Raw genomic sequence first — 21,813 nt, 5'->3', positions numbered from 1 at the left:
TAGATGTGTGGTTTATTTAGTTACATGAATGTACAACCAAAGTTTTACCCTTCTGTCGTTAAATTATCTGTAAATTGTGCTTACTCTGGCTTGCTCACTCAACGCAACAAATAATGGATGACTTGTGTTGTTATTTGCAAGAAATATGATTGCATGTATGCGAATACAAATCATAAATTATTGATAGAACAAAACTCATTAAGAGAGAAAAAAGTAAAGGATAAAATATTTTGTTATTTAATTTGTAAAAATCACGAAGACGTAATATTGTTTTGGATCTCGAATTGAAGTGACAGTGTGGTACACTTTGTAACACCATAGGTTGTATGTACTGCTTTTACAGGAAAGTGATAAAACTGACAAATGTGTGTTTACATCAAAATAAATATTAAATGATTTTAAGACAATATTGTATATATTTTCTCCACTACAATGAGGGGAGATAATTTGCTTGACATAGAGCTTATGAAATTATGTAAACCAGACAGGAGATGTATTTGATAACTGCCAGTTTTGAGTTCGACACTGTTGCTATTCTAGTGCCTGAATAATACTTAGCCTTGTTTTGTGCCTAATGCACTAATACATTTTTCATCATGGTGCATATACCAAGCACATATACTTACGATTTTTGGGCAAAAACACCAACAGAAGTCGTAGAGTTAACATGTTTGATGCCCAACGGTGTGGTAGTCCCACTTGATACAAATCGTAATGCTACATTGGCTGAAATTAAAGAAGCAAGTATTTTTTTTAATATTCTTAAAATTCTTTCATAGTTATCAAATTGTCTGAGTAGAAATGTTATATAATTATATATATATATTTTTTTTTTTCCTAACTAAATGCGTGTTCACAAATAATAGAATATGAGTATTATAGGATCTTTGGGACGAGGCAAGCAAGTATCCTCTTCATGGAATATTGAAAGATGCGCAATCATATGTATTTTCATACATCAACTCAAATGCAGAGGCAGAAGAACTACGAGATGAAACAAGACGTCTTTGTGATATAAAACCATTTTGTTCTGTATTAAAAGTTATTGAACGAGAAGGTATAAAAAATGATAGGAATTTAGATGCCCAAATAGGTCATATAATTGGAAAAGGATTACATGAATTTGCTGCCTTAAAAAATTCTGAAGTCAATGACTTCAGATGGAAAATGCGAGTATTGGGTGATGAAGTAGCTGTTGCTAGACAAAAAAAATCATGGGTGGAGAAAGTACAATATCAGTATCCATTAAGGTTAGCTCCAAGTTCTGCGATACCTAAAAATATTGAATGTCGGCTAAAGGATGGAAATCTTGTTCTTGTTACAAAATTCAGGAATACAGAGGTATGTAATATTTATATATTTTTATATTATAAAAATAAGCATTAAGTAGAAAGTTATAAAAATTAACAAGGGTAGTTTTACATATAAAAATACAATTGTAAAGCAGAATTGCATATACATTTACAATTTTCCATTCATTGTCACAATATCTTTAGTCTTTTATTTAGATGATTCAGATGAAATATATATAGTTTTGTATTGTTTTCTAATTTTCTTTTTTTCTTCATTTTGCTTCTTTTTTATTATGGAATTGTCACTTAATGAATTTTTTGTATCTTCAGCAAACTGTACAATTTTCTGCGGTTTTTGTACTTCTCCAATTAAATTTAAATCTGTTGTTTCAATATGAGTTGCTTTAAGATCTAGTATTGTATTGTTCTCTATTATTTTGCATTGTACTATGTTCGCGTTTCCTTCCAATTTTGTATCTTCAAATTTGGATGTGCTATCATTGTCATGATCAAGACAATTTTTATCAATATCTGCTTTATATGATTTATTTATTAATAGATCTGATTTATATACGGTATCTATATTACTAGTTGTTTGTAGCATGTTCTTAGACTTAAGGTAATTAATTGGTAATGTATTTTTTAATGTTGTTAATTCTGATGTAACTTTTTCAATATTTTTTATATCACTTTCTAATATTATTTCTTCTTTATCAGGAAAATCTTTATAAATAGTCCTGTGTTGTTCTATTGCTTCAAAAAATAATTTATAATCTGATGAAATTGCATTTTCCAATTCTAACTGACTTTTAATTGCTGATAATTGTGCCTGCAAAGTAATATTACAGTAATTATATAAAAATAGTTTTATATTTAATAAAAGAACTTACTTCCATATACATTGCTTTATATTGCCAGTATTGAAGTTGTTTAGCTATTTTATGTTTTATTTCAGTTTGAAGTAACATATCAACAGAATCACGTTCAATCCTCTGATGTAACTCCTGTATTTCTTTTTTTTTCTCTGCTAGTAATGACTCCAAATAGCTGAAGTAAATATAATTTTGTTTTATACAAACACAGTACTTTATTTTATAAGAAAACAAAAGAATGATTATAAAGAACATGCTTACCTAAAGGAGTTATCAATTGTTTTCGTTTCGGTATTAGTTTGTTGAACTTCTAATAATTTTTTTTCCAAATCTCGAATTCTGTTTTTATATTTATTTATTAATTCATTATCTTCTGAAAATATGTTTACATATTCATCCCATTTTCTTAATATAGATGCTTTCTCTATTTTAAGAGTTTTAACTTCTTCAGCTTTTATATCATATGCTTGTTTTAGTTCATCATATTTCTTTTTTAAAATAGTTACTTTATTTACCGCAAGTTGACGTCGATCCTCAACTTCAGCAAACAAAGAATTACCTATAATAGTATTACAATGTTTATTATCTTCTTTAATATTTCCTTTTATATGTAATAATTAATTTTAAAAATTACCTTTGCACGATTCACTAGCAGGAACAATTTTCAATGTTTCTATCTCTGAACGACAAATAACTAATTCTTCACGAATACTTTCTAATACTTCATTTTTTTCTTTCAAATTATTTTTAGTTACCTATATAAAATAATTATTTAGATTATTTTTATAATATTTGATTTATTTAATCTTAAGTGCATAATTTTTTGAATAAACAGTATACTTCTAAAATTTCTTGAAGTTCAAAAACTTGATTTTTTATATCTTTAATAGTTTCTTCAGCATCCTCTTTTTTTCGTTTTTCATCTTCTAAATTGATTAAAAGTTCTTGGATCTGCTCTTTTAATGGTGTTAACTTTTCTTCAATATCATCGGTTTTATATGAATTATCTTGTGATGTTTTAACTTTGAATTGATGTAATGAATCATATAATTCCTTATTTTCTTTTTCTTTATTTTCTAATATTATTCCTAGATCACTAAGTTGATTTTCATACGCTTCTTTAGTTTCCCGGTTTCTAGATTAAAAAAAACATAATTACTATAAATATTAAAAAATTTATATATGTTTTATAATTTTATATGTTTATTTACTTTTCTTGAATATCGTGAAGTTTTTTTTCTGCTTTCTCTTTTTCCTTTATTAGCAATTGTTCCAATGATTCATTAACTTCTTGAAGTTCCCTTTGCATAGCTTCATTATGGATAAGTTTTAGATGTAATTCGTGTAATTCTTGACGATAATTTTCATTTTGTAAATGTATTTTACGATAATCTGTACTTCCATCAAAAGTCTCGTTTAAATATTCATCTTTCGAGCCTATAAATGCACTTTCATTACACGAAGACATTGTCTCAGACATTTTGAGGTTATGTTTATGTTTTCTCTATACATTCGGCGGGAATCAATTGAAGAAATTTGAATTCTCATGTACTTGAGATGTACTATATCGGCATAAATTAATGTAATTGTAAAATCAAAGTTTATTCTACAACAAAAAAGAAATAATATATATAATAATATATATTAATATATATATTATAATATATATAGTAATATATATATTAATATATATATTAATATATATATATAATGAGATACAACTATTTGTTAATGTATATAAGATAGAATAAAACTGTAAAGGAAATAAATCGTTTATTGTTAATGAACCGAACTATATATATATATACCCTTATTTATATATGGATACATACACATATGCACATATCCACGCTTGTATATATATATATATATATATATATATATATATATATATATATATATATATATATATATATAGACGTACACATACACATCCGTTTTATATCAATTATATTATTAATATATTATATTGTGTAAAAATGTAAAATATGATATTTAAATTCATTTTTCAAGAAAAGAAACGTATATTAATAATGACTTATTATTTTTAGACATCTTTTACATTTCAAATCTCGCATTCTACTACACCATATGAGCTATTGGTACTTATTTTAAATAAGAGGGCAAATACGATGATGTTACGAGGTGAACATCCAAATGATTTCATACTTAAAGTATGTGGTCAAGAAGAATATTTGATTGGAGAATATCCTCTTATACAGTTTAATTATATCCAAGATTGTTTAGCAAGAGACATTACACCAACGCTTATTACTCTCAATGTAGATAGTGTATCTTTAGATCAGGATAATGGTCCTGAGAATCCAGATGTAGATGCACTACAGCGCACAAGACCTTCCTTTTCTACGCTTACACTTCGTAAAAAAGGCAAACATGTTTCTGCTTGGAAGATAGATGATCCATTTGTGTTCACTGTAAATGGTATTTCTCGACTCAACTGTGATGCTGCCCATCGGACAGTAGAGGTATACAAGTTTATTTATAAATTGACTTCAGAAATATCCATGAAATTAATTTTAGTTTTACAGTTTTATTGTCAATTCATTATATTGACAGTATTCTTTAAGCTGTCAAATTTGTATACATAGATTGGGTTGCAAGCTGGCCTTTTCCATGGCGGGAAGTCATTGTGTGAGAGTCAGAAAACCAAAGAAACTATAGTAAGCTCGGATGGTAGTTGTGAATGGGAAGAAACTCTTAGATTTGATATAAAAGTTAAGGATATACCTCGAATGGCACGTTTATGTTTTGTCTTGTATGAAATTAGTAAAACTTCAAAAGGCCTAAAGAGTAGAAGACTGGTTAAAGATTCTAAGCAGGAATTCTTTATAAATCCTTTGTGTTGGGCAAACACAACTATATATGACTTTAAGTCTCAATTAAAGACTGGAGCAATGACATTATATACATGGACATATGCAGAGGATATGCAGAATGATGATTTACTTCATCCTTTAGGGACAGTAGTATCAAATCCACATATTGATAGAGCAGCAGCACTTATGCTGACATTTCCTAAGTATGCTTATGCTTTGTTTTTAGGCAGTTTAAACAAACTATTTACAAGATAAATCTTTAATACTCTTTTTTTTATATTTTAAGAGATAGATTAAGTTAATTTTTTTTACAGCTATGGAAAAGATAAATCTGTACTCTATCCTACTCCAGAAAAAATGGTAGAATATGCAAGAAAACTACGTGAATCTGCTAGTGAAAGAATAATGCAAGAAGAACCAAATCAAGACAATGACATTAATAAATTTCAACAATTAGAACAATTAAGATCTTTAGCAGATAGAGATCCACTCCATGAACTTCATGAACAGGAGAAGAAAACTATGTGGGCATTGAGGCATCATTGTCTTCATGAAATTCCAACAGTTTTGGCCAAACTATTGCAATGTGTAGAATGGAATGATCACAAGTAACACTACACAAATTTTATATATTTTAGTGATGGAAGATTAAATTCAATCTGATTGTTGTTCTTTTTTTTTCAGAGAAGTAGCTGAAGCTACAGCATTAGTACAACAATGGCCAACATTGCCAGTAGAAAAAGCATTAGAATTATTAGATTATGCCTATGCTGATCAAAATGTTAGAAGTTTTGCTGTACGTTGTCTTTTAGATGTTAGTGATGAGGATTTGAGTTTGTATCTTTTACAATTGGCTCAAGCATTGAAACATGAAAATTATTTATCATGTGATTTAACTGAATTTCTATTAGGACGTGCTCTTAATAACCAGAGGATAGGACATTATTTGTTTTGGCATCTTCGGTGTGTGATATTCTATTGTTGCATGTATACTGAATACCTACGCGTATACTGAAATATTTGGTATTGTTAAAGAGAAATCAGTCTAAAACTAATCGATCATTTTGTATTTCAGGTCAGAAATGCAAGTTGGTTCCGTTTCTGTTCGTTTTGGTCTTATACTTGAAGCTTATTGTAGAGGTAGTCAACAACATATGCGAGCACTTTTTAAACAAATGGAGTGCTTGGATAAGTTAAGATGTGCTTCAGAACAAGTTAAGCAGAAAAAAGATCGTAAAGCAGCACTTCAAACCTTCCAAGATTTTATTCAAGAACCGCATTGTCAAGAAGCATTATCTAATGTTCTTAATCCATTAGATCCAAGCTTTAGGTGGAAACATCTAAAGTAAGCTTTGTAAAAGCAAATATTTTATTAAGCTTATTATAATATCTTTCGTACGTTCTTAGTTTCACGTATTACATTAAATGTATTCCTATTTGTTTCACATTTGTGTTCTATTTGTAGAGTTGAAAAGTGTAGGGTTATGGATAGTAAAATGCGACCATTGTGGCTTGTCTTTGAAAATGCGGATCCATTTGGTGAAGATATCTATTTAATACTTAAACATGGAGATGATTTGAGACAAGATATGCTTACACTTCAGATGTTAAGGATCATGGACAAGTTGTGGAAAAGAGAAGGTTTGGATTTACGTATGAATCCATACGGTTGTATATCTACAGAGAATAGAGTTGGAATGATTGAAGTAGTTTTAAATGCTGAGACCATTGCAAATATACAAAAAGAGAAAGGCACGTTTTCTGCAACCGCTGCTTTTAGGTACATACGATTGCAGATATCGGTCTATGATGTATTTATTTTTGCATACTATTATTTTTTTAATGGATTTTTTTTAGGAGAGGTTCATTATTAGCTTGGTTAAAAGATCATAATCATACAGAAGTAGCTTTAAATAAAGCCATTGAAGAATTTACGTTAAGCTGTGCTGGGTATTGTGTCGCAACATATGTTCTTGGAATTGCTGATAGACATTCTGATAATATTATGGTTAAAAAAACTGGCCAACTATTTCATGTTGATTTTGGTCATATCCTCGGACATTTTAAAGAGAAATTTGGGTTTAGACGTGAACGCGTGCCGTTTGTATTAACTAATGATTTTGTTCATGTAATTAATAAAGGACAGACAAAGAAAGGGCAAGCTGTGGAATTTCAGCGATTTCAAAGTCATTGTGAACAAGCTTTTTTAATTTTAAGACAGCATGGTGGTTTAATTCTATCCTTATTTGCAATGATGATATCTACTGGACTTCCTGAACTTTCATCAGAAAAAGATCTCAACTATTTAAGAGATACATTGGTATATATATGCGATATATTTTCATATTTTAAAATATTTAAACTTTTATAGTATGGTATTTATTGTATATTTTTTTAATTACAGGTGTTAGAAATGTCTGAAAGTGAAGCTCAAAAACACTTTAGAAGTAAATTCGATGAGGCACTTTGCAACTCATGGAAAACTTCACTTAATTGGGCTTCACATAACATGGCTAAAAATAATAAAACAATATGAAAAGTTATACTAGAAAAGGAACGATATTATTTCAATGTGTTTGACGATAGTTAGAATGCAGTTATGCTCTATAGGCAGTGTAAAGTTAATGTCTGAGAAACTTTTGAAGGTGGTAAGAGTCAGTGAAGTATGCTGATTAACAATTTCTAAAAAGTCAATGTACTAAGAAGTTGTGAATAAGACAGTATTTACTACATGCAATGAATACGTATAATGCACATATAATGTTTTAAATCGAACTGTTAATGTGAATTGCTGTCTATGGATGACAAAACAATGAAAATCAGGCGGACGCGTTTTATTAAGCTCTCAGTCGTTGAACACGATATTCATAAAAATACTTAATAGTAAGAAATACACTGTGGCATATATTTTCAGAGGCTGATGTATGATACATATCATTTCTTAACATAGACAGCCTATTCATAAATTTAACAATAAAATTATGTTTAATTTGAAAAAGTATATTGCTTTGAATTTTGTAAAAAAGTTTCATTTAAAAATTGCTGATAACTGGCTTGTACAGAACTACCTTATATGTAAATTGTCTTCTTTAAATATCACACTACACTAGAGCGCCTTAAAATGGTATGCATAGAAATTCTACTAGAGGACTACTGTTTAAGAAATCCATTTAAATCCAATTCTATTAATACGGCAATAAGAAGTACATTCAAGTATACCAAAACGTGAGGTTCTTACATGTAAAGGATGATAAAATAGAAAAAAGCTATTGTATTTTTATTACTTAGTCTTCGACAGTAGTGCAGAAACTAAGAATAATAAATTTTATCTTATAATTTATTAATAACACTTAAGCATTATTTCTTATCGCCCTTAATATAAATCGTACTATGCAATAGTCAGTGATAGTGTGATAATTCAAAGCAATATTTATTCATAAAATTATGTTTAAATAACTTAAATTTGTAAGCGGAGCATTACCAGGTTTCTGCCGTTGGGTCGACGTGGCGACCGTCTCAGGTGCCAAAAATAATAAGTGTCGAGAGGACTATTTTTCGTTTTATTAGCACATTTTTATACGTTTTTGTTTTTATGTATCCATACATAGGAAACATCTTTGCGTTGCATAAATGTTATTCTTTTTTTTTTTACAAGTTCAGTAAATAATTGTTGAGCATACACTGACTTTTTGAAGAGTATTGCAAATGTCAGCAATTCCTTTCTTTGAATTGGATAGTCTAATAAAATGTATTTTTTTTTTATACAGGAAGCATATTAAGCTTAAGCAAAACATATTCTTTAAGAAACATTAAACAATGTATAATAATAAGAGACGATTACCAATGTTTTCCTACCATAAAATGTTGGAATAATGATGGCCCTTTTGAGAAAAAAAAAGAAAATGTCTGACTGAAAAAATATTGTTTTTGTATTAATGATATGGAATCTCCAATCGAATGTTTATTTACGATTGCTGTCATCTCATAATTATGGAATATCTATAACCAAGATATTCATGACAATCATAATTAACACATTTTTTGCTAATACAAACAATGTGATAAAACTTCAACCAAAAGAAAGAAAAAAAAGAGAATAAGAGTGAGGGTGGGGGGAAGTGGGAGTATCCAAATCAAGAATTATGTTATTGATCGATAAATAAAAAGTTTTGTTTATATTCAAAAGCCGTTAATATTATCGGCTGTTTGAAAATTGTGTAAATGATAAATAAACATTGATCGAACGTCGAAAACGTGATGACCATTGAAATTGCAAGTTTCTCTTTTATAATAATCTATATTATAATATTCATTAAAATTTTTTCTAATTTAAAAAGCCATATATTACCATTAGTTCAGATTATACTTTATTTTATTTATTACAGTAATAAATATTTCTGCGCGTTCATAATTTTCTTATATAAGATTAACAAGGACGAAGTTGTTGCAAGATACTTCAGGTTCGTACTCGTTCTGAAATAAGCGAATGCGTGCGCGTAAGTAACTAGCGTGAGGGGATCGACAGTGTCTCTCCTTTGCACGTTCAAAGGGGACACCTAGGTCTTCTTTAGTGGCACCCGAGCTAATGACGGCTACGTGTCTTCTTTATGGATCTCTAAGACTATTCCACTTAACAACATTGAGTTTGTTTCCTTACCGTGAATAGTAATTAAGAACTGATATCACTGTGCTTCTTTTTTTATTTATTTTTTTCCATCGTTTCTATTTATTGTTTTTTTTTTGTAAAAACTTTATTATTGATGCGTTTGATTTTGAAAAATTAAATAAAAACTTAGAATTCTTTTTAAATCAAAGCAATAATTAGAAAAGTCATGATCTCTAATGATTCATTCTGATGTCAATGGAAATTAGGATCGCGTGATTATTCAGTTATATATTTATTGTAAAAAGATTTGAGCGGGATTCGACTAATACTCAAAAGAGAATGACGGCCGATGAAGAGAGTGAACCATTGATACCAGTAACGAAAGCTGCTTCTAGTAGTAATAAGCAGCAACAAAGAGTCTCCTACCATGCGATTTTGTTTGTGAGTATAATTAAAAATTATTATCATTGATTTGAAAAATAAAAGAAAAAAAGATTCATTTATTTCATTTCCAGTAAAGTATTGGTACATCAACGGAAGAAACTATGTATATTAACGTATGATTATTTTATTTAGAAGATGAATGAATTAGTATATCATTTTTCTAATGCTACGTAATGCTTACCGGTGCTTGTTTGCGTTTGTTTAGCGCTTGCTGTAAAGATATTACTATTTACGTTTCGGTGTATCATTTAACGTATTATCTGTATAAGTTAGGATTATACATTCTTTTACGAGCAAAAGCTTCATATGCCAGTATATATTACCAAGAAAAAATGGCTAATTGAATTTCACAATGTAATTCCATACGGTGATTACTGTATGTACATAAGGCTTCTCTTTATCGCTTTCCATCGATCACATGTTCACCACAATCCTCACGATTTTTTAAGTTCTTTGATCCAATTTGAAATGAATTCTTTTAGTACTTTCTAATCTCTAATTTTATATTCCATATCGAAGTAACAAGAGAATCATATGATTATGTTTTATAAAAATTGATTTGTCCGATTGTCGTAAATTTCAATTTCTTATGCGTCAGAATACATTACGTACATGGGTTTTCATGTAACAGACTAGTATAATTACATAAATGAGACATGAATATTAACACAACTGCAATCGATCGTATCAATGATAGCATTGATACAATGTAATATCAAATAATATTGTCTTTATATTCTATCTGAAAGAAAATTTACAAGCGTTGTATAAAGAGGAAACAAAGGTGATTGAACATATATGTTAAAATATTTCAAAATTCTGGCAAAGTTTTAAAATCCTTTTTTATTTATATGCATACTATGCTTCTCGTAGTATTGCGTTTGCATAATCATGTATAAGCGTAAGAACGTAACGTATCGAACGATTCATTGAATTAATTATTAAATATAGAAACACGTCAGAACATATTTGTACATTTTCTAAATAAATGTTAAGTGATTATATTCAATCTAATTTCAAATTGATTAATATCTAAAAAAGATCTACAATACATAAAAAAATTGTATAAGATCCAAAGTTCACTTTAATTAAGTTATATATTATATATATTTGTTCTCATTTTATTTTTTTTTTGTATTTAGGAAAATAATGAACAATTTACGCTGGAAGGTGAAAGTCCAGAAACGACTTTATGCATGGAGCCTATTTTCCATTCATCGAGAATATCACAACTATGCGGTACTCCGAATGACAAGATTACATACACATGGAGCGACATAAATGCATACGTTACTACAAGAAAGGACACAATATGGGACCGTACTCTTTTTAAAAATAAAAGGCCACTGGAACAAAGGCATATACTAAAAGACGGTAAGAATTTTAAAATATTAAAGAATGCGATCGTTATTAATCTGAAAACGTTAACGATTAATGTGACGTTAATTACATAGTATTTTATGAATGGAATAATTAATTATTGAGACTTATTGAAATATTATAATAAACTGTAATCGAATGGGAATATAGAAGAAGGGATTATGTTATAAATTTTTCGAAAGATGTTTTCCGTAGAAGAAGGGTCAACGTGATGTAGAAGAGACTTATGTCAAAGTTTAATATTCTTAATGCGTTTATTAAAAAAAAAATTATTTGTATGTTTTCTGAAAAATTGATACATACTAATGTCAAAAACTAAAATTGTCAAACTCTTTTTTTATTTTTATACCCAATTTTGTATTTGCAGTTAATAAATTACTTTTTCCTTATTGGATTATTATTTATTTTTCAAAGTTGAAGAAGGAAGTGTATTGTAGCAGCAATTGCTTTTGTAATCGCTGCAATGAGCGACGAATTGTTTTTATGTTTTCCTGCAAATTTTATGAAATGTAACATATGAACAAGAATAAAGCATAGTTACATTTATTTATAATATTTTATATTGGCCAATATTATATGAGAATTTGAAATTAACATCTAATCGATCCATTTATTTTCTTTTGTATGATCACAAATATGTAGTATCTGGAGTGGCCTATCCTGGTGAATTGTTAGTAATTATGGGATCATCAGGTGCAGGAAAAACAACCTTGTTGAATGCGTTAACTTTTCGATCTGGTCCTGATGTCACAGTATCGGGATTGATGGCCGCCAATGGTAAAAGAGTGTCGTCAAAAGTTTTAACATCTAGGACAGCTTATGTACAACAAGACGATCTTTTCATCGGAACTTTGACTGTTAAAGAACATTTGCTTTTTCAAGCGATGGTTCGTATGGACAAATATATATCTTTTGAGCAAAGAAAAAAAAGAGTTAACGAGGTCATTAACGAGGTAATCGAAGAAAGTTAATCGGAAAAGTTACTTCTTATTAACGATTAAATTATTATTTATTGTACTTTATGATTAATTATATAATATAATATTGCAGCTTGCTTTAACGAAATGTAAAAATACAATAATTGGAATGCCGGGTCGCATGAAAGGTCTCTCGGGTGGTGAAATGAAGAGACTCTCTTTTGCTTCAGAAGTTCTTACTGATCCACCCTTGATGTTTTGCGACGAACCAACTTCTGGTCTTGATTCTTTTATGGCGCATCAGGTTGTCTCTGTTCTAAAAACCTTAACAGGTAAATTAAAGTGGATTGTATCTTGTTGTCGCAAATAAAGCAACTTGTTAAATTTTTTTCATAGCACGTGGTAAAACTATCATTGCAACACTACATCAACCATCCTCCGAATTATTTACCCTTTTTGATAAAATTCTGTTGATGGCCGAGGGAAGGGTCGCTTTTATGGGCACAACGACGCAAGTTTGCGACTTCTTTAAAACGTAAGTTAAATTATTTATCAGGTTGATTGACTTTAGGTAACTATAGGTAAGTATAACTATAGGTGACTGTAGGTAACTATAATGTGTATGGCGATTATGTCATTATAGATTAGGAGCTGCCTGTCCTAGTAATTACAATCCTGCCGATTATTTCATTCAAGTTCTTGCCGTAGTACCTGGACGAGAAGCATCATGTAGGCATTCGATAAACGTAGTTTGCGATACTTTTCAAAAGAGCGAATATGGATTGAAAATAGCTTTGGAAGCTGAGACAGTGAATGGTGAATTTGAAAATTCTCTTAAAGAGGGAATATATCCGAATAATATGAGATCACCCTATAAAGCCTCATGGTGCGAACAATTTTGTGCTGTATTATGGAGATCTTGGCTTGCGGTGATTAAAGAACCGAACCTCATCAAAGTCCGCCTTTTGCAGACTATAGTATGCTTATTTGTTTATATTAATTATGGATAATAACAATAAAAAAGAACGTACATTTTTTCATTTTGTCTTTAGCTAGTTTCACTGTTAATTGGTATCGTCTATTTTAATCAACGGTTGGATCAAGACGGTGTAATGAACATCAACGGTGCTCTTTTCATTTTTCTAACAAACATGACCTTCCAGAACGTTTTCGCTGTGATTAACGTAAGAAGTCAAAAATTTTACCACTAAATTAATCTAAATTTTTTTTCTTTTTTTTAATCGTTGATTTGCACAGTTAGAAATCATTTATTTTGTAATAGTTATATTTGTTATCGACAACCTCTATGTTAGTAGCATAACATATCAAATAACGGTGTATCGTATATCAGAGAGAATATTACATGAGCGATCATGAACGAAAACTTGGCACGGTAGATGGGCAAATATTTTCTAGTTTAGCTTATCTTAAATCGAGTCTCATTCCAATGATCTTCTTATTTTTTATATGACCATAATTGTTTTGTAGATATTTTGTGCTGAACTTCCGGTATTTTTAAGAGAACACCGCAGTGGCATGTATCGTACGGACGTTTATTTCATTTGCAAAACACTGGCAGAAGCACCGATTTTTATAGCTGTTCCTTTATTGTTTACAATAATCGTTTATCCAATGATTGGTTTATATTCCGGTGTGAATCATTTTTTTATTACCGTTGGCATTGTAACTCTTGTTGCCAACGTTTCTACTTCATTCGGTAAGTAAATTAGATGAACCTTTAAATAAATAACATCGTAGTTCTATAGATGAATCTATATGTAACTTTGTTCTTTAATTCGATGTGCAAAGAAATAGAAAATTGTGGAAATATGAGTAATACCATCTTGTGTTTCGATCATTCTCATAACATATATTTTCGTCGTGATTGACTGTAATATGTTTGTGAAACATATGATCCTTGAAAAGACATATTTGCTTCAGTATGGATTATCTATCCTATATTATTTACTTAAACATGTGATGAAAATATTATTATACATATAATATGTATATTCTCATTACCAGTTACGTGCGTGTTTGTATCATGTACTCATGCATACATATTATATTGATATGCGTTATAAAAATTCAAACACATTACTTGTTTCACACACATATATATCGAGTAATTTATTTCATTCTATCTTTTCAGGCTATCTCATATCATGTATTAGCACCAACGTCTCAATGGCTCTCTCGATAGGACCTCCAGTGATAATACCTTTTCTATTATTTGGAGGATTTTTCTTAAATGCAGGGTAAATGAAATAAAAAAATTGTAATAATTTTGAATTGTTTATATGTATATATTTTTATATAGATCCGTGCCACCATACTTTGAATGGCTCTCATATTTGTCCTGGTTCCGATATGGAAACGAGGCTCTTCTTATTAATCAATGGGCAGATGTAGAGACAATAGAATGTACCAGAAGTAATTCGACCTGTCCAAAAAGTGGACATATGGTTCTTCAAATCTATAATTTCAAGCAAGTGTGTACCTATAAAAGATTTGGATTATTTATTAATAGTATATTTTTTTGAAATTTATTTAACAATTTTTTAATAGAATGAATACATATATATAATGATTTTGATTCTGTTTCAGGAAAATTTTTGGATGGATATAGTTTGTTTATTTTCTCTAATCATAATGTTCCGTTTTCTAGCGTTTCTTGCTCTGTTATCGAAGACACGTCGTTCTAGATAGATCTAAAGAAATTTTATCTCTGTCACTGCCTCAATCCACTAATGCAGAGATAACGTTCTTTATATTTTTGATGTTTTAAGTACAAATAAACAAGCTTAAAAGTTTTATTCGATATTGTCTTTATATGTATCAATTGTATCAATTTGTTTATACAATCTTATATACTATTATTTTAATTGAATTAAAAATGTTGATAAATACATCGAAGTAGAAGAAATACTTATAACTAATTTAAAGAAAAGAATGAGAATTAGTAAGAATGAGAATTAGGAAAGAATGAATACGGTTTCTGATGCTTATCAAAATAATTCTGATATTGATTCCGACATATAATCACCGTAAGATATGGGTGTGCGTGATGCATTGATCTACGTGCTATGAAAAAGGTATACATGATCTGTAACAATCCGGCGTCATTTCCCGTACAGACATCCACTATATCCTTTGATATATCACAGTATCGTTATAAACCGGTTACAATGCACACCGTGTGACCACAACAGAAAAAAAGAAAAGAAGAACTTATGAGATAGTTATACTTAACTCACCTAAAAAGGATCTTCGTTATTTGAGATCACAATTTTTTACTCGTTCCAATAAAAATTCAAATGATGCTTTTTTAGAATAATATTATTTTAATATCTAACTAAACTATCTTGAAAAGTTTTAAAATCATGAAGAAGAATGATGATGATGATTATTAGATTAATTATAAAAGAATATTAGTAATTTCAATCAGTTATTTGATTACCGTGTAAAATCTATCGCAAGTACTTAGATAGCATATCGTACGTGTAAGGTTTCGGTTTTCAATTACCATAATCTGAGTCTCAGACATCTTACGCCAAAGAAAGGATATTTTTAAATAGAAGTGAAAGTCTATTGTTTCTTCTATCTATATTAAATAAGTACTGAAAATTCAATTTTAGAAAAAACAATACATTTGATCATTCTCACACACTAACTGAATGGAGTTCACATAAAAATAAGAATTCTATTGCATCTGGTTTCATTAAAGGCGTCTCAGATTCATAACGCTATCCACAAGTATAATCAAGGGGTTAGCGAAGCATTTCAAGACTCATGTAGTCTGTTCAGTACCGCACGCGGTGGTGACACGTTAGTTTGCTCTCTGATGGGTCTCCTCTGACTTCTGTAAGGCTTCAGAGAAGAACGAGAACGCTCAACGTACACAGATATCTTACTCGTTCAAATTTGATATTATTAGTAATGTTTTTACACCGAGTGATCAATTGATAGTATTCGATATCTCAGACATCTTGTGCGCGTCGATTTTATTACATGACAATGCTGTATCAATATTTTTGTTTAATCCTTAAATTCTTAAACATTAAAATCTTGATACGACATTAATAACACAAAAAAGAAGATCTAACATTATTAGAAGAGATCTAATAATAGATTCCTCACATTTTTCCAAGCTAAATAATATATAAAAATTTATAAAAATATCGGACAATCATCTAAAATTTGTGATTATCATTATGACGAACGAGCAATTGATCGATATGACTGTGATAAAGAAACCTTTAATTTTAAAACCATCAAATAGTAAAGATTCATCCGGAGCAACACTTTTTTGGCGAGATCTTTCTGTATACGCGATGAAACGTGATGGGAAAACCATAGACAAACAACTTATAAACAACGGTAAATGTATTTTTTTCAAGGAATATTGCAAATAATAATTTGACCTGCAGTTTGTTAATATTCAATTTCATTTTAGTGCGAGGAGTGATCAAACCTGGAGATCTAACAGCTATATTAGGAGGCAGGTAAAATAGTTCATTATAACAAATAATGATATTTATAATCGACAGAATAATTCGATTGTAGATCTTATTAGTATTTTTTTTAATTTAGTGGATCTGGGAAAACATCGTTAATGACAGCATTGGCACTTCGTACAGGACGTAAATAAGATTTTATTGTAAATCGTGAATATTTTTACGAAAGATCAGGCATAACGGAGACGATTTTTATTTTTTCCAGCTGGTATTGTGGTGCACGGTGATATCCGTGTGAACGGTGTTCCAATCGGATCATCTTATATGAAACACCACAGTGGTTTTATGCATCAGGAAGATATGTTTATTGGAACAATGACCGTTTTGGAACATCTGTGGTTTATGGTTCATGCATTTATTTAACATTAATTTTAATAATAAAATAAATTTTAACGTAAAAAACGTTGAATTTACATTTAAAAATATTTATTGTTTGATTAGGCTCGAATGAAATTCGACAGAAGGATACGAAATCGCGAAATTCATGGAAAAATTGAAAGTTTATTACGTGATGTTGGTTTGAGTTATAGATGTAACGTTCGTATCGGTAATAATGACGATGGAAAGATTTTATCGGGTGGAGAAAAGAAAAGGCTTGCTTTCGCGACGGAAGTACGGTATATCTTTCTTCATCTCTTTGTTTATAATATTCAAATATTTAAGTTTCAAGATATGTACTAATTGAATTCTGCAATTTTTTAGTTACTCACGGATCCAAAGATATTATTTTTAGATGAACCAACAACGGGACAAGATGCACATTCTGCTAGCTTTTTGATATCAGAATTAACGTCATTTGCAGCGAAAGGTCGAACAGTTTTATGTACCATACATCAACCGAGCTCTGCAATTTTTGATTGTTTTCGTCGAATTATACTTGTTGCCGATGGAAGAATTGCATTTGCTGGTACCAATGAACAAGCTATTCGCTTTTTTGCAAGGTATTCAACAAATTAATTTTTTTATAAACAAACTAATAATCATACTTAACTTTTGATAATTCTATTTGTCGTTTATAGTCAAGGTTACGAATGTCCACAAACCTACAACCCCGCTGATTTTCTTGTTGCAACTCTTGCAATTGTTCCAAGAGATGAGGGCAGTAGTAGAATAACTGCACAAAGAATTTGTGATGCTTTTCTCACAAGTGAAGCATGTAAGGAAGTGGATGTTAACATACAATTGGAATTGCATATAGCTAAAACCTATCATGTGAGGAATTTTAAATAATATAGTATATTCATACATATATCTCTTTGATTATAATCATCAGTTGCAATATCTTATTCTTTTTTTTTTGTAGTGGAGAAATGACGTTTTACTTACAAACGAATTGTAAGTATTTACTCATGCTAAAACTTATCATTTACAATTGCTGTTCTTATTAGTATATCCTACATTAAAAATTCTTTCAAAGCAAGCAATTACAATGTTGGTTGAAGCTTTTTTGGATGGTCCATCGTGGTTTTATGCAAGTGTTAAGAAATCCATCATTACAGCTAATCAGAATGTTTCAAAAATTGGTAAATCAAAAGTTCTCATTTGAATTACTTTATCAATTAAAAGAATTAAAGTTGTAAAATTAAATTTGTATATTATTTATTATATATAGTGTGTAGCAACAATGGCTGGACTTTGTTTTGTGGGTGCAGTGAATTTGAATCAACTGGGAATACAAGCTGTACAGGGTGTTATTTTTATTTTAGTTTCTGAAAATGCATTTTTTCCAATGTATGCTACTTTATCTTTAATACCACAAGAACTCCCACTCTTTCTCAGAGAATACCGTGCTGGAATGTATTCTATTTATCTTTATTACTTTGCAAGAATATTATCTTTGGTAAATTTTATTCTATACCAACTATAAACAATAAGTAAATGTATAAATATGAGACATAATTAAATTATTAATTTCAGATCCCTGGACTAATACTGGAACCAATATTATTTACTACAATAGTTTATTGGCTTTCTGGATTACGTGCAACAACTGATGCTGTGGTTTCAACTATGATAGTTATTATATTCACAATAAATGTATCAACTGCTTGTGGTATGTTATTATATTAATGTGATATATATTTCACGTAACATAGTAACTTAGAAATGCAAAAAGATACATTGTTTAGGATGTTTCTTTTCTGTGGCATTTGATTCTGTACCATTAGCAATGGCATATTTGGTGCCATTCGATTACATTCTCATGGTCAGTATGGGTCCTTTTATCAAGTTAAGGTAACAATTTGTACAAAGTAGAAATTAATTTAATAGAATAAAATCTTTAAAATAATTAATAATTTTGTAAACATTTGATTTAAGTACATTGCCAATTTATGTACGTTGGATAAGATACATTTCATGGCTCTTACAATCGACAGAGACTCTCTCTATTATTCAATGGAGAGGTGTATATAATATATGTAAGACAGATATATATATTTTATTTTTTCAAATAATTATAAAATCCTGTGATATTTTTAAATCCTGAATACTATTTGCTTTTAGCCTGTGAAGTTGTTAATGAAGACTTACCTTGCATGACAAATGGAACAGAAGTATTAGAACATTATGATTTTGACGAGAACAATTTTTGGATAAATATAATATCTATGACTGTTATTTATGTCGCATTTCATATTTTTGGTTATGTTTTACTTCGAAGACGATGCAAATCAAATTGATTTAATTAAGTGTACATATATCATTGCAAATATTGTATTATAAGATATTAAACCTTAAAGTAAAAAATAAATTATATTTATAATATTTATAACAAATGAAGATAATGTAACCTTATTCTGTATAAACCTTTTGTATGACAGTAGTATATAGGCTGTTATATTCAAAAATCACAATTTCACAATAATTTATACTTTTTGTTTTAAATAACGGATGAAATTATAGTATACGACCTTCATCGATACTACAAATCAGCAGTACAGTAGCAAACAGTAAAACTTAATTGTATGTCATTCTTAATCTATATTTTCATGATATCAATAAGCATTTTTACATTCTACAAAAATTTTATACATAGTAAGAAATAGACAGAATATTAATTAAAATAAGATAAGAGAATATATATATGTATTTCCATTTATGAATGCCCTCAATAGCTGGTTCGAGTCCCCCCCACTTAATCCCCACTCTACCGAAAGGTGCGCAAGTATGGTCGTTCTCTACATGGACGCAATGTACTTGATCGCTTGTTATATGGATGATTGAAAGTATCCTTTTAAACTAGCAATGAATTTTATAAGTGGCTGATTTCTAAGAAACATGCAGATTTTATTGTTATCGCACATAACTCTAAAGCTTATGATACACAGTTCATTGTAAAGTATTGTATTGACGATTATTTAAAACCATTATACGATTACTGCACTATTTGAAAACCAAAATGGAATCAAAATAATGATGTTTGAAATAGGACAGACAATTAAAATTATTGACAGCCATAATTTTATTTTCTACAGTTTTTACTTTTTCAAAAGCTTTTAGTCTCAAAAACTATGGATCTGATATAATGAAAAAAGAAGTTAGAAAAAAATGTCTGGAATGGTATACCGAAAGAGTAGAAGAAAATTATATATTTGACTTTCAAAAGAATATTGTAATTCTGATTATTAAGATATGGATGTTTGAAACTTAAAAAATAATATTTAGAAATAGTAATTAAAATATATAAAATTGTACAAATGTATAAAAATTATCTAGAAATAATTTTTTAAATATAATAAATCCATTCCAATACATCACAATAATGATTGAAATTTATTATATGTGAAAGTTGTTGGATATAAAAAAAGTTGATAGATTTAATAAGCTTATAAACATTGTTTATCAGTATCAAATGTTGGTATGTATCTGGCATTGTTGTTTGAAATTTTACCATGAAGATACTATCAATAATATTAATCATAAAACTATATAATACTAACCATAAACTATACGAAAAAACAAAATAAAGGAATATGTAAATAATAGATCCTGAATATAAATTAGTATAAATGTGGAAATGTAAAGTTAAGGTCAAGAAACTATAAGAATGTTTTAAATAAAACTATTATTATAATAGAGCCTTTAAATTCGTGTAATACATTTTATGGTGAAAGAATGTTTGCAATTTGAAAGTTAAAGCCAAAATATTAAGATATTAATGTTCAGTACTTTGATTATTATCTTGTAAACAAAATATATTACAAAGTAAATATATTATTGATGCTAAACATTAGTATGAAATATTGGACGATAAATTAGAAATGAATAATTCTGTTTCTCTAAATGAAAATATGATTCAACTGATTTACAATTTCAAAAACTAATTTGTTGAGAATAGTTTATCAACTTGTTTATCAACATGTTTGATTTATACATTCAAAAACTAATTTGTTGAGAATAGTTTGTCAATTTATTTATCAACAGGTTTGATTTATAAATTCAAAAACTAATTTGTTGAGAATAGTTTGTCAACATGTTTTTATCCAAGCATTCACAACTATTAATGTAATATTTAGATTATATGATCTATTAGATGAATTAGGAGAAATTGTGATGTATTATGACAGAAACAGCATAATTTACATTGATTATAGTATCAATATTATTGAGACAGGTTATATGCTTGGAGAATAGGCTAATTAATTTGGTAAAGATGATTATTTAGGATCAAACTTAATCATAGCTTCTCTTTCAATTCCATTGTTTGGATTTGATAATTGTAAACAATATCGGTCTTTAGGTACTCTTTTTAAATTTTTCATGATTTCATCAAGTTTCTTGATATAATTTACGAAATAATCCTAAAAAATATGCAATATTTATATTCTAAAGATTTAGTAAAAATAGAAATGTTGTCAGTAATTTTTTATCATAAACATTTATTATAAACATTTATTATATATTAATATAAAAAATAATAAATATTTTCGTTTAAAAAATAATACTT

The 21,813-nt window shown here is 28.8% G+C and overlaps 4 protein-coding genes across 11 annotated transcripts; 3 read left to right on the top strand and 1 right to left on the bottom strand.

Annotated features, from left to right (window-relative positions):
* Positions 1-39: 39 nt before the first annotated feature.
* Positions 40-9,246, top strand: Pi3K92E (phosphatidylinositol 3-kinase 92E). 2 transcript variants are annotated; one of them, XR_004840228.2, is made up of 11 exons: positions 40-740; positions 883-1,341; positions 4,216-4,650; positions 4,774-5,204; positions 5,316-5,609; positions 5,686-5,964; positions 6,077-6,346; positions 6,467-6,781; positions 6,859-7,321; positions 7,406-7,649; positions 8,769-9,244. XR_004840228.2 is itself a non-coding variant. In XM_035882416.2 (10 exons), the coding sequence occupies exons 1-10, from the start codon at positions 597-599 to the stop codon at positions 7,535-7,537; spliced, it is 3,222 nt and encodes a 1,073-aa protein (XP_035738309.1). In that variant the 5' UTR covers positions 41-596; the 3' UTR covers positions 7,538-9,246. The 2 variants fall into 2 exon arrangements, 1 of the variants encoding a protein (XP_035738309.1); XM_035882416.2 differs by having other exon boundaries at positions 41-740; positions 7,406-9,246.
* On the bottom strand, positions 1,416-3,710 carry Spindly (spindle apparatus coiled-coil protein 1 spindly). The gene is made up of 6 exons (XM_035882426.2): positions 3,376-3,710; positions 3,005-3,299; positions 2,799-2,919; positions 2,426-2,723; positions 2,183-2,339; positions 1,416-2,121 (listed from the first exon to the last, which is right to left on the bottom strand). The coding sequence occupies exons 1-6, from the start codon at positions 3,642-3,644 to the stop codon at positions 1,501-1,503; spliced, it is 1,761 nt and encodes a 586-aa protein (XP_035738319.1). The 5' UTR covers positions 3,645-3,710; the 3' UTR covers positions 1,416-1,500.
* Positions 9,247-9,512: 266 nt separating the features above from the next.
* LOC146873099 (protein white-like) lies at positions 9,513-15,186 on the top strand. 2 transcript variants are annotated; one of them, XM_085655834.1, is made up of 11 exons: positions 9,513-10,048; positions 11,194-11,425; positions 12,074-12,384; positions 12,482-12,680; positions 12,745-12,883; positions 12,992-13,325; positions 13,401-13,532; positions 13,837-14,065; positions 14,501-14,606; positions 14,669-14,840; positions 14,956-15,186. In XM_085655834.1, the coding sequence occupies exons 1-11, from the start codon at positions 9,947-9,949 to the stop codon at positions 15,055-15,057; spliced, it is 2,058 nt and encodes a 685-aa protein (XP_085511960.1). In that variant the 5' UTR covers positions 9,513-9,946; the 3' UTR covers positions 15,058-15,186. The 2 variants fall into 2 exon arrangements, with proteins under 2 accessions (XP_085511960.1, XP_085511961.1); XM_085655835.1 differs by lacking the exon at positions 9,513-10,048 and adding an exon at positions 10,696-10,835.
* A 658-nt stretch (positions 15,187-15,844) lies between these two features.
* On the top strand, positions 15,845-19,571 carry LOC118448652 (protein scarlet-like). Of its 6 annotated transcripts, none has more exons than XM_085655837.1 (14): positions 15,845-16,728; positions 16,805-16,853; positions 16,942-16,991; positions 17,071-17,210; positions 17,307-17,477; positions 17,568-17,806; positions 17,885-18,077; positions 18,169-18,200; positions 18,283-18,388; positions 18,478-18,705; positions 18,783-18,918; positions 18,995-19,100; positions 19,185-19,285; positions 19,380-19,571. In XM_085655837.1, the coding sequence occupies exons 1-14, from the start codon at positions 16,563-16,565 to the stop codon at positions 19,544-19,546; spliced, it is 1,884 nt and encodes a 627-aa protein (XP_085511963.1). In that variant the 5' UTR covers positions 15,845-16,562; the 3' UTR covers positions 19,547-19,571. The 6 variants fall into 6 exon arrangements, with proteins under 6 accessions (XP_085511963.1, XP_085511962.1, XP_085511964.1 ...); XM_085655836.1 differs by having other exon boundaries at positions 15,851-16,728; positions 19,371-19,571; XM_085655838.1 differs by having other exon boundaries at positions 15,853-16,728; positions 19,034-19,100; positions 19,371-19,571.
* Positions 19,572-21,813: the final 2,242 nt, after the last annotated feature.

This window comes from Vespa mandarinia, chromosome 3 (genome assembly GCF_050613455.1).
Source record: "Vespa mandarinia isolate Hongniang chromosome 3, ASM5061345v1, whole genome shotgun sequence".
In the NCBI taxonomy this organism is placed as follows: Eukaryota; Metazoa; Arthropoda; class Insecta; order Hymenoptera; family Vespidae; genus Vespa; species Vespa mandarinia.
This window is presented reverse-complemented; position numbering and strand designations above follow the sequence as displayed.

Coding starts and splice junctions, on each gene's coding strand:
- Pi3K92E (XM_035882416.2), top strand. CDS start 597: ATGGTGCATATACCAAGCACATATACTTACGATTTTTGGGCAAAAACA. Junction 1,342..4,215: donor CAAAATTCAGGAATACAGAG/GTATGTAATATT, acceptor TATTATTTTTAG/ACATCTTTTACATTTCAAAT. Junction 5,610..5,685: donor GTAGAATGGAATGATCACAA/GTAACACTACAC, acceptor TTTTTTTTTCAG/AGAAGTAGCTGAAGCTACAG.
- Spindly (XM_035882426.2), bottom strand. CDS start 3,644: ATGTCTGAGACAATGTCTTCGTGTAATGAAAGTGCATTTATAGGCTCG. Junction 2,920..3,004: donor AACTTCAAGAAATTTTAGAA/GTATACTGTTTA, acceptor TATTTTATATAG/GTAACTAAAAATAATTTGAA. Junction 2,340..2,425: donor ACAATTGATAACTCCTTTAG/GTAAGCATGTTC, acceptor TATTTACTTCAG/CTATTTGGAGTCATTACTAG.
- LOC146873099 (XM_085655834.1), top strand. CDS start 9,947: ATGACGGCCGATGAAGAGAGTGAACCATTGATACCAGTAACGAAAGCT. Junction 11,426..12,073: donor AAGGCATATACTAAAAGACG/GTAAGAATTTTA, acceptor ACAAATATGTAG/TATCTGGAGTGGCCTATCCT. Junction 12,884..12,991: donor GTTTGCGACTTCTTTAAAAC/GTAAGTTAAATT, acceptor ATGTCATTATAG/ATTAGGAGCTGCCTGTCCTA.
- LOC118448652 (XM_085655836.1), top strand. CDS start 16,563: ATGACGAACGAGCAATTGATCGATATGACTGTGATAAAGAAACCTTTA. Junction 17,478..17,567: donor GGCTTGCTTTCGCGACGGAA/GTACGGTATATC, acceptor GCAATTTTTTAG/TTACTCACGGATCCAAAGAT. Junction 18,706..18,782: donor TTGCAAGAATATTATCTTTG/GTAAATTTTATT, acceptor TATTAATTTCAG/ATCCCTGGACTAATACTGGA.